This window comes from Macaca fascicularis, chromosome 19, assembly GCF_037993035.2.
Source record: "Macaca fascicularis isolate 582-1 chromosome 19, T2T-MFA8v1.1".
Taxonomy (NCBI): domain Eukaryota; kingdom Metazoa; phylum Chordata; class Mammalia; order Primates; family Cercopithecidae; genus Macaca; species Macaca fascicularis.
The window spans coordinates 7,192,231-7,205,391 of record NC_088393.1 but is presented as its reverse complement, the minus strand read 5'-3'; the positions used below and the strand labels follow the sequence as shown (position 1 = coordinate 7,205,391).

The 13,161-nt window shown below is 58.3% G+C and overlaps 1 protein-coding gene across 5 annotated transcripts; it reads left to right on the top strand.

Moving 5' to 3' along the window:
* Positions 1 to 1,221: 1,221 nt before the first annotated feature.
* KHSRP (KH-type splicing regulatory protein) lies at positions 1,222 to 12,646 on the top strand. 5 transcript variants are annotated; one of them, XM_065536132.1, is made up of 20 exons: positions 1,222 to 1,580; positions 3,630 to 3,726; positions 4,379 to 4,417; positions 4,737 to 4,776; positions 5,582 to 5,631; positions 5,909 to 5,980; positions 6,789 to 6,846; positions 7,157 to 7,331; positions 7,446 to 7,544; positions 7,949 to 8,047; positions 8,175 to 8,277; positions 8,922 to 9,022; positions 9,122 to 9,266; positions 9,347 to 9,507; positions 9,590 to 9,699; positions 10,101 to 10,189; positions 10,262 to 10,387; positions 10,539 to 10,616; positions 10,695 to 10,855; positions 11,878 to 12,646. In XM_065536132.1, the coding sequence occupies exons 1-20, from the start codon at positions 1,332 to 1,334 to the stop codon at positions 11,884 to 11,886; spliced, it is 2,061 nt and encodes a 686-aa protein (XP_065392204.1). In that variant the 5' UTR covers positions 1,222 to 1,331; the 3' UTR covers positions 11,887 to 12,646. The 5 variants fall into 5 exon arrangements, with proteins under 5 accessions (XP_065392204.1, XP_065392202.1, XP_065392203.1 ...); XM_065536130.1 differs by having other exon boundaries at positions 10,262 to 10,462; XM_065536131.2 differs by lacking the exon at positions 11,878 to 12,646 and having other exon boundaries at positions 1,222 to 1,351; positions 1,484 to 1,580; positions 10,262 to 10,462; positions 10,695 to 11,120.
* The last annotated feature ends 515 nt before the right edge of the window (positions 12,647 to 13,161 follow it).

The window sequence follows — 13,161 nt, the reverse complement described above, 5'->3', positions numbered from 1 at the left end:
GAACGTGTCTGGATACCTGGGCCTAGGAGTGGAACTGGGTGCATGAGATCCCTGGACCCAGTAGGGGAGCTGGGGACCTTGCGCCTCTGGGTACTGAATGGGAATTTGTGTCCAGGAGAGGAGGTGAGGACCCAGGATAGGAGCTTGAGGCTCTATTCCCAGGGCATTATGCGAAGGGAGTGAGGCGTGTGAAGTGAGGGGCTGTGATCCCTGGATCCCGGTTGTTGGAACGGCTCTGGACTCGGTAGGGGGGCTGGTTCCTTGAGTCCTGCAAGAGAACTGGACGCTCTAGATGGGGGGTCGAGAAAGAAGAGGGCCCAGGGGATCCCAGGTTTCCTGCTTTCCGGCCTCCCCACCCCCAGAAGCGGTCGATCTCTAACGCTTCAAGCGGGCCACGTGCCTGGCCTACCCAGCCAGGCTCCCAGGGAGCTAACCCAGACGTCAGGCCTGAGTTCGGGCAGCCGGTTGCCACCGCCCACGTCGGCTGCCATTCACTACAGCTCCCGCTAATCCCCTCTCGCTGTCTGGTGGCCGACTCCGCCCCAATGCAGCGGCACTTCCACTGGCTCCCACCAAAACTGGGCGCCTTGATTTCCTTCATTCCCATTTGTCCAGACCAGTGTCAGTCACCGAACACCCACCCATGTCGCTCAGCCATTGGTTTAGAAGTCAGGGCTAGAAAGGGATTCTGGTTAACAAGGGAAGCAATTAAAGTCCAAAGCCAACCTCATCACCCAGAACTCGTCAGGGATTGGATTAAATTCACTGCCCATCTTTACAAGCACCACCTCTCACGTGCATTCATTGGCTTCTGTCCACGACTATCAAGCCGAACGCCCACCCAGCCAGTCCATAGGAGTCTTTCACTAGGCCCTGCCTTACAGTCCACGTGACTCTTCAGAACCGTCAATCTAATTCTGAAGCCGCCCCGCGAATCTGGCACTCGCGTTTCATTGGGCCTCCTGCTTTCTCAGATCGCCTTCATTTGCCCGCCCAGCACCGGCAGCTCGCAGCTATTGCCTCTGAGAGCTGTCAGTCACTCTGAGCCTCCCGCCCACTGCCCCTCGTTGCATTCCGATTGGCCACCTCCTTCAGAGCTCGCGATTGGCGTCCGGGGTGCGGCGTCTGCCTCCCATTGGCCCGCAGGAGCCGTCCGTCACGCCGGCGGCGGGAGGGGGCCACCCTCTCCCCCCTCGTCGTCTTCCCAGCGGCTGGGTTCCCAGAGTGCTCCGCGGCCGTGTGGAGCGAGGCCTTGTTCCCGCGTTGAGCCGCCGCCGCCGCCGCCGCCTCCTCAGCTTCAGCCTCCGCGCCAGGCCCGGCCCCGCCGCGCCATGTCGGACTACAGCACGGGAGGACCCCCGCCCGGGCCGCCGCCACCCGCCGGCGGGGGCGGGGGAGCCGGGGGCGCCGGGGGAGGCCCTCCGCCGGGCCCGCCAGGCGCGGGGGACCGGGGCGGCGGCGGCCCTGGCGGCGGCGGCCCGGGCGGGGGGTCGGCCGGGGGCCCCTCTCAGCCACCCGGCGGAGGCGGCCCGGGAATCCGCAAGGACGCCTTCGCCGACGCCGTGCAGCGGGCCCGCCAGGTGAGGAGGCCGAGGGCCTGAGGGGCGCGCTCGCGCGCGCGCGCAGGCGGGGGAGGGGGCGGGGGTCACGTGCGCGCGCGCGCGCGGGGTCGCGGAGGGGGGGCCCGGGCCGTCGCGGGGTCACGTGGGCGGTAGGCGGGGGCCTGGCCCTCCCGCTGCGCCTCGAGTGGGCTCCCTGCGGGTGACCCCCCTGCAGGGGGTAGGGGCGCACTGGGGGTCACCAGGAGCGGCCCCTGGGTATGCAGGTGCCCCTGAGCTCCGGGACGCACTTTTGGGAGCCCCCCTTAGCCCCCCGCCTTAGGACATGCCTGGAGGCAGGGGTCCACCTTCCCGGGTGGAGAGTCTTTACTCTCCTCCCCATATCAGGGCAAAGGGCAGTGTTTGCCCCCAACTCTATCCCATTTCTGTTCCCTCCCTAGAAGGAAGGGACATTGTGGGGGTGGGAGGGACAGTCCTTGCTCTTGAGTCGGGAAAGTGGATGGGGACCTGTCTAGGACTGAGCACTTGTGCGAAATGGGGAAGACGAGCATGGGGACTGGCTTTTGGATGCTTTGGTGGCTTGAAAGCGTGGTCTGTCTCTCTGGGGGAAAGAAGGGAGGGTCTCCCACCACCGTGTATTAAGGCGTGATGACAACAAGGAAGTGTCACATGCTACTAGGACTGACCTCTCCAGCTCCATTTGCAGCCTCCTCATGGCCTGGAGGGTTGGTGGTCTGTAGAATGGGAGGACTTTGCAGCCTTTCGGGAAACCGACCGGCTCCTGGGCTGTCCCAATGCCTCCGGGGCTAGAGACTGGCTCCTCCCAAGGTGGGAGGTCCCGTTAGGTGAACGCCTGTGTTCTGGCCCTCTGTGGTCTCTGACTAACTCACCCTTGGAGTTGGGTGGGTTCTAGCGTGCACTTGGTCTTATTGCCCATGGAACCGTCTTGATTCTGGGGCAGCTTGAAGGGAGGGAGCTGGTGCTGTCAGTTGGTGGGGACAGGCCCCCTGTGGGCGTCCCATGAACTTTGGCTCTAGGGCAACATAGAAAAATGGAGACTGGTAGAAAGGGAGATTCTTAATATGATTTAGGTTTCTAAACCTGGACTCTGATCCTAAGTTTGCTGGGTTGAGGTTTCTTTAAAGTTGCTCTTCACGTGTCTGAGATGGAACTTGTGTCCCATAGAGTCCTGTTTTCGTTTTTTGTTTTGTTTCGTTTTTTGAGACCGAGTCGCACTCTCATCCGGGCAGGGGTGCAGTGGCGCGACCTCAGCTCACCACAGCCTCCACCTCTCCAGTTGAAGTGCTCCTCCTGCCTCAGCCTCCCGAGTAGCTGGGATTACAAGTGTGTACCGCCACACCCAGCTAATCTTTGTATTTTTAGTAGAGGTGGGATTTCACCATGTTGGCCAGGTTATCTCGAACTCCTCACTTGAAGTGATCTGCCAGCCTTGGCCTCCCAAAGTGCTGGGATTCCAGGCGTGAGCCACCGCGTCCAGCCATCCAAAGAATCTTCTGTTTTCTATTTTGGTCAAATGAGGATTTCATATCCCTTGAAGTGATCACTCTGATCAAATTTATTCAGTAAATTGAAAAAAGGATTTTGAGAGTGGGGGAGATAAGGGAAAGTTGAACTCTTCAGCATCCCAGGAAAACTGGGCTAAAAAAACACACACTTTCTGGTTGTGTGAGCTGGGGCCACTGGCAGAAGGAAGTGTCTGAAAGCTCCTGGAGATGACCTGGGGACCCTCCCTGGCACCTGAGCCTGTGTTCCCGTCAGCCGTAGAATGAAGTCAGTGTGGATTATGGGCTGGCCACAATTAAGACACAAATCACAGCAGAAGGGAAGAGAGGAATTTTGATAATCCCGGATAACTGGTGAGAACCTTGAGGCCTAGGTTCAAAACTCGTTCTAGGATGTCTTAACCAGCTGACTCTTCCCTAAATTGGAGGGCCAGACACCAAGACCTGACGGGCTTTCATATCCAGGAAATGTTCTGAGAAGTTGACCTGGGTGCCATGGAGGGTTGTTTCTGGTGGTAATTCTTCTGTGCTTACTACTTTATTCTAGATTGCAGCCAAAATTGGAGGCGATGCTGCCACAACAGTGAATAACAGCACTCCTGATTTTGGTTTTGGGGGCCAAAAGAGACAGTTGGAAGATGGAGGTAACTCCCTGCTGCCGTCTTTAGCTTAGGAGGAAGGGCTGGGGGCCTAAAGGGGTGCTTTTGTTTGAGTGTGGTTCAGAGGGGGTGGGTGTTGCTGCTGTTTGGTCTTTTTAAACTTCAGCAGTCCCGGCTTTGTTAATTCTTTTTGTTCCGTGTGCCATCCTGAGGTATCGGGTGGCAGAGAGGAGGGCAGATTGATTGTGACTGGGTCGAAGTTGTAAGTTCCCAAGATGATTCCTCCCCCTCTGGGAGGCTGAGGCAACCAGGAGCAGTTAGTGAGTCTTGATGTGAAGTTGGCCCAGCCCTGGGGTGCGTCGTGTGACCGCAAGTAGTGGGTGATCATCTCCTGACCAACTCCACTGTTATCCATGACACCCCTCCCTGCTAGAGGCGGGTGCTGTCCTAAACCGGGAGGACTCAGGTGCCTGGTGGTGGTTGCGTGTTCCGAAGGCTTTTTTACTCTGGGCGTTGGTGGCGGGATTGGCGGAGTCTGGCCCCGTCAGGGGCCGGTCTCTCCTAGGCTCCTGTCTCAGCTGTTGTTAAGGGTGCGGGCTGAGGGGCACTGGTTACCTTGGACATGTGGCACCAGCATCAGGTTCGAGGTGGCCGTGGGTGGGCGGGTGCTGCATCTGCCACCCTCTCTCTTTCCCAGATCAACCGGAGAGCAAGAAGCTGGCTTCCCAGGGAGACTGTAAGTCCAGGGGGTCTGCAGGCAGATACGTGGCTTCAATGGGTTGAGGTTTTCAGGAGTCAGTGAGGAGGTGGCAGCTCTTTACAGAGGTGCCTGGTGCTTTCATTCTGGGGCCCATACATTTGAGGGATCCCAGGACCCCTGAAATTGAGGCAGATGAACTCTGCTTTTATGGGGAGGGGATCCACAGCATCCATCAGGCACTGGAGCAGGCTGGGGACCATGGTGCCAAGCTCAGCTCCCACTGCCCCGGGGCAGGCAGTGCCAAGTGCCCAAGGAGGAGCTAAGCCAGTCTTTGCTTTGGGTTTTCTCTCTACAGCAATCAGTTCTCAACTTGGACCCATCCATCCTCCTCCAAGGTAAGCCACGGTGGGGCCCACACTGCTTTCTTGTCTGTTGGCCAGCAGACTGGCCTTTCTTCTGACTTGGGAGGGCTCTGACTGGGGGCGCCTCTCTCAGGTTTTATCCCCCAGTGCCAGTTGACCAGAGAGTGCTCAGATGGGAACGAGACAGAGGAGCTGTGTCCGTTCCTGGTACCCCTTGTCTGTAGGGCTGTGGGAGGAGAGGGTCGTGGCAGTCACTGTAGAGACAGGGTGGTCTCCGCACCCTATGGCTTCCTCCGCTGGGGTGGGGACTCTGAGCAGAACAAATATTGTCGTCCTGGAAGAGGCTGGGAGGGCCTTGCCTCCCTCCCTCCCACATCTGCAAGTGCCCATCCCACTCCGTGCTGTGGCGCTCAGGGCTCTTTGCCCGATCAAATGGACTGAGGTGAACCTGACACAGGGCAGTTGTCGGGGGCCAGTTTTTTGTTTGTTTGTTTTTTAATGGGCTGGTAGTTTCATAAAATACTAGGAAAATAAGATGAAAAGGACATACAGCTGGCTTTTTAGAGCTCAGCAATGTAGAGTGACTGTCAGTTTGCTGTGAGTCTCAGTGCTCGCTCTCGCCCTGAATCAATGGGACGGCACCAGGCCACAGCCCACAATGCCCAGACCAAATCTCTCAGGGCACAGATGGGGAAACTGAGGCCTCCAGAGGTTTGGTGGCCTGTCTGGTCAGATTCTGCTTAGGCCTACGGTGGCAGAGGTTTCAAGTAGACCTTCCAGAACTTCTGTTCTCCTCCCTTCCCACTTGAGAACTGACCTTGGGCATGTCTCTCTACAGGACTTCAATGACAGAAGAGTACAGGGTCCCAGACGGCATGGTGGGCCTGAGTGAGTGTGGGTTACCTTGGGTGGGGAGGCCCACTCTTCCCCAGGAGGAAGTGTCCTGTGAGCTCCTGCCAGCCCAGAAGCCCTGGTCTGAGAGAGCTCCTGTGTGCTGTTCTCATTTGTCCCTCCTTCATCCCCTCTGGGCAGAGGATAGGAGCCCTCTAGAGGACTGCTGCCCTCCTGAACATCAGAGGGGCTGGGGCCCTGGCCACGCAGTCTCCTGAGGCCCGGGTTCCCTTCCCTCATCACGCTTTGCTTTTCTCCTCCTTTCTCCATCCAGTTATTGGCAGAGGAGGTGAACAAATTAACAAAATCCAACAGGATTCAGGCTGCAAAGTACAGATTTCTCCAGGTACAAGAGCGTCAGATTCCTGCCAGAAAGGGGGCCGGGGTTGGGCCCTTTGCACTTTCCTTTAATTAATTTTCACGGGGACTGTGGACAGGAAGCGAGCTGGCGCTTGGTGGTGGTTACTATGGCCTGGGCTCAGTGCAGTATCTCACTGCACTGGTACTGCCCACGGGGTGCAGCTGTGACTTATTTTCAGTGGGTAGGGATGGCCTGAGGTGGCAGGGCTAGCATTTCACACAGGGGCCTGGTTGCAGACACCAAGCTCCGCAGCACTGCACTGACCTGCCGCGTGAGTGAAAGCACCCCGGCAAGACTGCATGAGGCAGGTGGTGCCTTGGAAAGAGGGATCCCTCTGAGGTCAGGCCCAGGTGCAGATCCCAGTTCTGACTGTACATCTGCTCTTAGGCAATATAGTTACCTCTTTGAGTCTCAGAGTCCTGAGGTACAGAAAGCTTGCTCGGTAGGGGGCTCTGAGGCTTCATGTGGGTGTGTAGCACGTGCTGTCTGTAGAAGAGGCTCTGGTGGTCACCGCTAGTAGTGGGGGTGGCCAGGTCCTGGACCTTCTGGAATCTGCCATTCCCTCCACCTCATCCTTTTCCCTAAAAGTCCTGCCTCTCTTCTGGGATCCCTTCCCAACCTTGGCCTTGCCTCAAGCAGCCTCTCAGGTGTTTAGGGGAAGTAAACTGATTTGTCAAGCTGCTGAATGGGACAGAAGTGGCTCTTGATCATTCTGAAAGTTTCCTCATGTCCAAGGCAGGCCTTTCTCTGCCTGTGGGCCAGGGAGGGCACTGACCCTATTTCCTCTTTCCAGACAGCGGTGGCCTACCTGAGCGCAGCGTGTCCTTGACAGGAGCCCCAGAATCTGTCCAGTAAGTCCCCGCAGGACCTTTCATTGTGATGTGGGGGACAAGCAGAAGCCCGCTCTGTCCCTTTGAATTGAAAGTTGGGAGCAACTCGCATGTGCTCCACTCTTGCCCCCTTCTCCAGAGAGCCATGTTAACATTAGGCTGATTCCCTAGCAGCCCAAGACCTGGGGAATCTGGAGCCTGAACAGCTCCAGTGACTGGCCTCTCTTCCCTGTCATCCTTGCACATGTTGGGGTCGCCTTCCCTTTGAGCTGGGTGGGCCACCAGACCAGTACCTTTCTCCAGTGGTGGCACCCACTCCTCCCCTTCCCAGGAAAGCGAAGATGATGCTGGACGACATTGTGTCTCGGGGTCGTGGGGGCCCCCCAGGACAGTTCCACGACAACGCCAACGGGGGCCAGAATGGCACCGTGCAGGAGATCATGATCCCTGCGGGCAAGGCTGGCCTGGTCATCGGCAAGGGCGGGGAGACCATTAAGCAGCTGCAGGTGAGGGCAGCACCTGGGCAGCTTCTTCCGCATCTGTGCACCACCCCCCACCACCACAGCAGCCCAGGAAGTCCTGGGAGAGCCCAGCACTAACAGTTAACCTTGGTTGTAAAGGAACGTGCTGGAGTGAAGATGATCTTAATTCAGGACGGATCTCAGAATACGAATGTGGACAAACCTCTCCGAATCATTGGGGATCCTTACAAAGTGCAGGTGAGCATACCCTGGGGTGGTGGACGGGGCTTTGGAGCAGCATGGGCAGGTGGGCAGGGCCAGCAGCCTCAGGTCTGCATTCCGCCGGAGAGATACATGAACAGTCGGTCATAACACCAAGAGGCTTGCAAGAGTGCTAGCTCAGGGCGGCCCTGAACTAACTCCCAGCTTTGTGTGTGTGAGGCACCGGCCTCACCTCTGACCTTCTGCTTTCTTATCTGGAAATGGGACTGTTGGCAGTGCCTCCCCATTCAAGTGGCAGGTAGAAAGCTTAGTAGGGTGCCATGCTGGGCTCAGCCAGGGTTCATGGGTCCTTTGCTGAGGCCCACATCCCCTGAGAAGGTAGGGGGTGTGTGGGGCAGCAAGACTCACCCGTGAGGGCTGCCTCTCCTGTGTGTTTGCAGCAAGCCTGCGAGATGGTGATGGACATCCTCCGGGAACGTGACCAAGGCGGCTTTGGGGACCGGAATGAGTACGGATCTCGGATTGGCGGAGGCATTGATGTGAGTGTGGGCCTTGCCTTCACCCCCCGGTGGAGGGAGGGGCCGGGGTGAGTGCTCCTCGTGGCCAGTGGACAGCAGAGGGCAGCAGAGCTGCGGGCCGAGCCGACCCTGCCGCCTCCTTCCTCAGGTGCCAGTGCCCAGGCATTCTGTTGGCGTGGTCATTGGCCGGAGCGGAGAGATGATCAAGAAGATCCAGAATGATGCTGGCGTGCGGATACAGTTCAAGCAAGGTCAGGGCCTGGCCAGCGCCCCTCCCCCCACCCTCTTCAGGAGGCAGGCTCTGAGGGAGCTGGGCACCGTGGTCAGCCAGGTGGCCTCCATAGCACCTCATGGCTCCTAGTCCAGCCATCAGAACATGCCCAGTCCCTTCTCTCCTCTGGGACGGCTGCATGAGGGGGTGACATGGGCTTTCCACATCCAGGGGGACCGTGTGTCCCTGTCCCTGTCAGATCTCTTCCTCCCCCCATGATGGAGCCCATCCTGACAGGACAGCCCTGGGTGTCCCACAGGCTGGATCAGGTTATTCCACCTCAGCTCTGGACTCTTGCCAGTCCTCAGCCAGTCTCTGAGCTGCCTGCCGTGGGGAGAAGGGCCCCTCTGGCTTTTCAGATATTTATTGTTCTGTAAAATCTCACAGTGCTGGGGGTGCTGTGTGCTGGAAGAAGCTTGAGCCACCCCCTGGCTTGGCCGTGGGTTTCCTTCTCTGGGAATGTGGGCCGCCTCCCCCTCGATCCCTGAGCGGGTGGAAGCTGGGAGCGGCGCAGCGTGTCTGAGATCTCAGGCCAGCGTGGTGTCTGCGCTGGAGGCGGCGTTGCAGGGCTCTGGGGTGGGCTCTTTTAAACTTGTCTCTCTGCTCTCTTGGTGCTGGCCTCAGATGACGGGACAGGGCCCGAGAAGATTGCTCATATAATGGGGCCCCCAGACAGGTGCGAGCACGCAGCCCGGATCATCAACGACCTCCTCCAGAGCCTCAGGGTAGGTGGCCCCGGGTGCTGAAGGGCCTGGCAGGGCCTCCAGGGGAGTGTGGAGACCAGATCGGCTTCTAGGGTTCATCTTCTTCCTCTTGTCTTGCAGAGTGGTCCCCCAGGTCCTCCAGGGGGTCCAGGCATGCCCCCAGGGGGGCGAGGCCGAGGAAGAGGCCAAGGCAATTGGGGTCCCCCTGGTGGGGAGATGACCTTCTCCATCCCCACTCACAAGTGTGGGCTGGTCATCGGCCGAGGTGAGTGTGGCCCCCTGCCCCTTGCCCCCCCTTTCCTGGGCCACCACTGCAGGCCACCTTCACCTTCTGCATTTTTGCAGGTGGCGAGAATGTGAAAGCCATAAACCAGCAGACGGGAGCCTTCGTAGAGATCTCCCGGCAGCTGCCACCCAACGGGGACCCCAACTTCAAGTTGTTCATCATCCGGGGTTCGCCCCAGCAGATTGACCACGCCAAGCAGCTTATCGAGGAGAAGATCGAGGTGGGTTGGGGCGGGCTCTGGGGGTTTGGGCTCGCAGCCCAGATCCCAGCCCACTCACCTCGGCTACTCTCCTTCCTTCCAGGGTCCTCTCTGTCCAGTTGGACCAGGCCCAGGTGGCCCAGGCCCTGCTGGCCCAATGGGGCCCTTCAATCCTGGACCCTTCAACCAGGGGCCACCCGGGGCTCCCCCACAGTGAGTATCCTTCTCTGCCTCCTGGGCTTTGGGGGCGGGGGTTCATTGAGCTGGCAAGAAGAATAACAGACCCCATTTCCCTAGAAGTGCAGGTGGGGGGCCTCATCCAGCCCGTTTTCGTGGATACCATCAACAGGCCCTCTCCTGTCCACTGCTACAGCACATATGCCTTTCAGCATCTCTCTGCCCACGTGGAAGTTTCAGGGGCTTATTTCGTGTCTTCGAGCTGACAGTGCATGTCCTTCAAGTTGCCTCTTGTCTAGGCTTTTCCCAGGCGCCCTGTTGAGCCTGGTGGTCTGGGTCTCTTGTTCCCCCCCACTGAAAAACGTCCCCACCCCAGGTGGGCCGACTGCGGCCACCCCCGCACCACTGCTCAAACATCCCTTTCTTCTCTCCTGCAGTGCCGGGGGGCCCCCTCCTCATCAGTACCCACCCCAGGGCTGGGGCAATACCTACCCCCAGTGGCAACCGCCTGCTCCTCACGACCCAAGTAAGTGATGGGCCGCCTGGGGAGGGCGGGCCCTGTTCTGTGCCCATGTCTCACCCGGGGTATCTCCTGCAGGCAAAGCAGCTGCAGCGGCCGCGGACCCCAATGCCGCGTGGGCCGCCTACTACTCACACTACTACCAGCAGCCCCCGGGCCCCGTCCCAGGCCCTGCGCCGGCCCCTGCGGCCCCACCGGCTCAGGGTGAGCCCCCTCAGCCCCCACCCACCGGCCAGTCGGACTACACTAAGGCCTGGGAAGAGTATTACAAAAAGATCGGTGAGTCTGCAGGGCGGCGGGGGGGCTCCAGCCCTGCCGGGGGAGTGGTTTCTGACCTGTCTTGGCGCCCTCACAGGCCAGCAGCCCCAGCAGCCCGGAGCGCCCCCACAGCAGGACTACACGAAGGCCTGGGAGGAGTACTACAAGAAGCAAGGTGAGTGGCCACCGACTGGGGACAGGGGCAGGGGCAGCCCTCACCCACAGCCTCTCACCTGTGTCTGTCCACCCACAGCGCAAGTGGCCACCGGAGGGGGTCCAGGAGCTCCTCCAGGCTCCCAGCCAGACTACAGTGCCGCTTGGGCGGAATATTACAGACAGCAGGCCGCTTACTACGGACAGACCCCAGGTCCTGGCGGCCCCCAGCCACCGCCCACGCAGCAGGGACAGCAGCAGGCAAGTGGGAATTGCCACCCTCCTCCTCCTCCTTTCTCCTTCCAACCCCCGGCCACCGTCCATCCTGCCTTAGTGGGTAGCGCCGGAAACCCCTTCCCCTGCGGGGTGTGCCCTTGATGCCTGCAGCGGGGGCCGTGTGGCTGGAGGTCTCCGGGAGTCCCCACGCACCACCAGGGAAGCATTCGCTGGGTCCAGAGGTTAAACGAAGAGGCCTCCCTGCGCCGGCTGCTCGTTCCTGTGTGCCGCTGTTGTGATGCTGGGGAGCGCTGAGACTCGCAGGCGGGACTTCTGAACTGCTGGGGAGTCGGGGGGCAGGCAGACAGCGCGGACGGTGGGCACCGGCCCGGCCGCCACCTTGCTCACAATCTGGCCACTTGGGAAGAAAACGTCTATTTTTTCCCCTTCTCTGCATCACTTTTTTGGTTTTTGTTCTTTTTATTCTTTTATTTTTTTTAACCCGTGATCTTTTTTCCCGTGTCCAAGTGACTGTGTTGCAGGCGGCCCGGCTCTGGCAGGGACTGGTGGGGACGCGGGGAGCGGCCCAGGCCCCTGCCCCGCCGGGCTTAGCCTCCCATGCGCTCGCGCTTGCCTGTGTCCCGGGCTTGTCTGTGAAGTGGGCGTGAAGATCGTTGCCACCTTCCAACCTACCTCACAGGGGTGTTGTGGGGACACCATGATCTCTGGATTGTTCATGTTGTTGTGCTGCGCCGGGAGCCGCCGCCCTCCGGAGACAGGGCAGCTCCCCTCCGACCCTAGCGCCTCCACCCTCCGCGGCCCCCGTTCCTCTCTTCCTGCTCTGTCCCTCCTTCTCCATCAGGGAGCAGCGTGACTTCAGCGAGTCCCGCGAGCACCTGGCTAGACAGTTAACAAGCACGTCCTTCCAGCCTGAGCCAGCGCAGGTTTGGGAGGGGGCTTCCTGCCCCCCCCCACAACGGTGTTCCAGCCCCTCCTCTCTTCCACCCCCTAGTCTCCCACCCTCCCCTCCCCGTAGTGACCAATTCCTATCTCTTCCCTCTCCGCAGGCTCAATGAATCGAATGAATGTGAACTTCTTCATCTGTGAAAAATCTTTATTTTTTTTTCCATTTTGTTCTGTTTGGGGGCTTCTGTTTTGTTTGGCGAGAGAGCGATGGCTGCCGTGGGGAGTATCGGGGAGCCCTCGCGGCAAGCGGTGGGAGGGGGCTTGGGGGCTTGCTGGGCCCTCACTCTCTCGCCTGTTCTGTGTCTCACATGCTTTTTCTTTCAAAATTGGGATTCTTCATGTTGAGCCAGCCAGAGAAGATAGCGAGATCTCGATCTCTGCCAAAAACACCTTAAACATTAAAACACAAAGAGCAAAGCAGAACTTAGAAAATTATATATATATATATTAAAAAGTCTCTATTCTTCACCCCCCAGCCTTCCTGAACCTGCCTCTCTGAGGATAAAGCAATTCATTTTCTCCCACCCTCGGCCCTCTTCTTGTTTTTAAAATAAACTTTTAAAAAGGAAAAAAAAAAGTCACTCTTGCTATTTCTTTTTTTTAGTTAGAGGTGGAACATTCCTTGGACCAGGTGTTGTATTGCAGGACCCCTTCCCCCAGCAGCCAAGCCCCCTCTTCTCCTCTCCTCCCGCCCTGGCTCAGCTCCTGCGGCCCCGCCCGTCCCCCCTCCCAGGACTGGTCTGTTGTCTTTTCATCTGTTCAAGAGGAGATTGAAACTGAAAACAAAATGAGAACAACAAAAAAAATTGTATGGCAGTTTTTACTTTTTATCGCTCGTTTTTAACTTCACAAATAAATGATAACAAAACCTCCCCGTCTGCGGGTGCTGTCTGTCTCCCCCGCTCCCTCCCTCCCTCCCTCCCTGTAGTTTTGAAGCAGATGTTTGTTCTTTATAGATGTTGTTTAAAAAGCCTGATAATGGTGATTGAAAATTACAAACTTTGTGTTTTTTTTTTTTTTTTTAAGAAAAATAGAAAATAGTTTTCTTCAGGCGCAATGTGCTTTCCTAACCCTGCCCCCCACCTTTTTTTTTGTTAAATAAAGTGTTTTTTGTTTAAAAAAAAAGACTGCGTGCCGGCCGCAGTTGTGTTTGTGAGAGGAAACAAGTTGAGGAGCAAGTCTCAGCCGATTAGAGTGGGGTGTGGCCCCCCAAGACTTTCCCATTCCGATGTGGGAAGGGGAGGCTGGCCAAGCCCAGCACTGCTGTCTTCCCCAACCCAGTTTCCTTCCAGCACCTTGGGGAGCAAGGCGCTCAGGAGGGCCTCAGGGACCAGTGTTCCCATGGATGGGCTGTTGCTACAGGAAGTCCTCTGGCCTGTTAACGT

Coding starts and splice junctions, on each gene's coding strand:
- KHSRP (XM_045380568.3), top strand. CDS start 1,332: ATGTCGGACTACAGCACGGGAGGACCCCCGCCCGGGCCGCCGCCACCC. Junction 8,048..8,174: donor GGATTGGCGGAGGCATTGAT/GTGAGTGTGGGC, acceptor CTCCTTCCTCAG/GTGCCAGTGCCCAGGCATTC. Junction 8,278..8,921: donor GCGGATACAGTTCAAGCAAG/GTCAGGGCCTGG, acceptor TGCTGGCCTCAG/ATGACGGGACAGGGCCCGAG.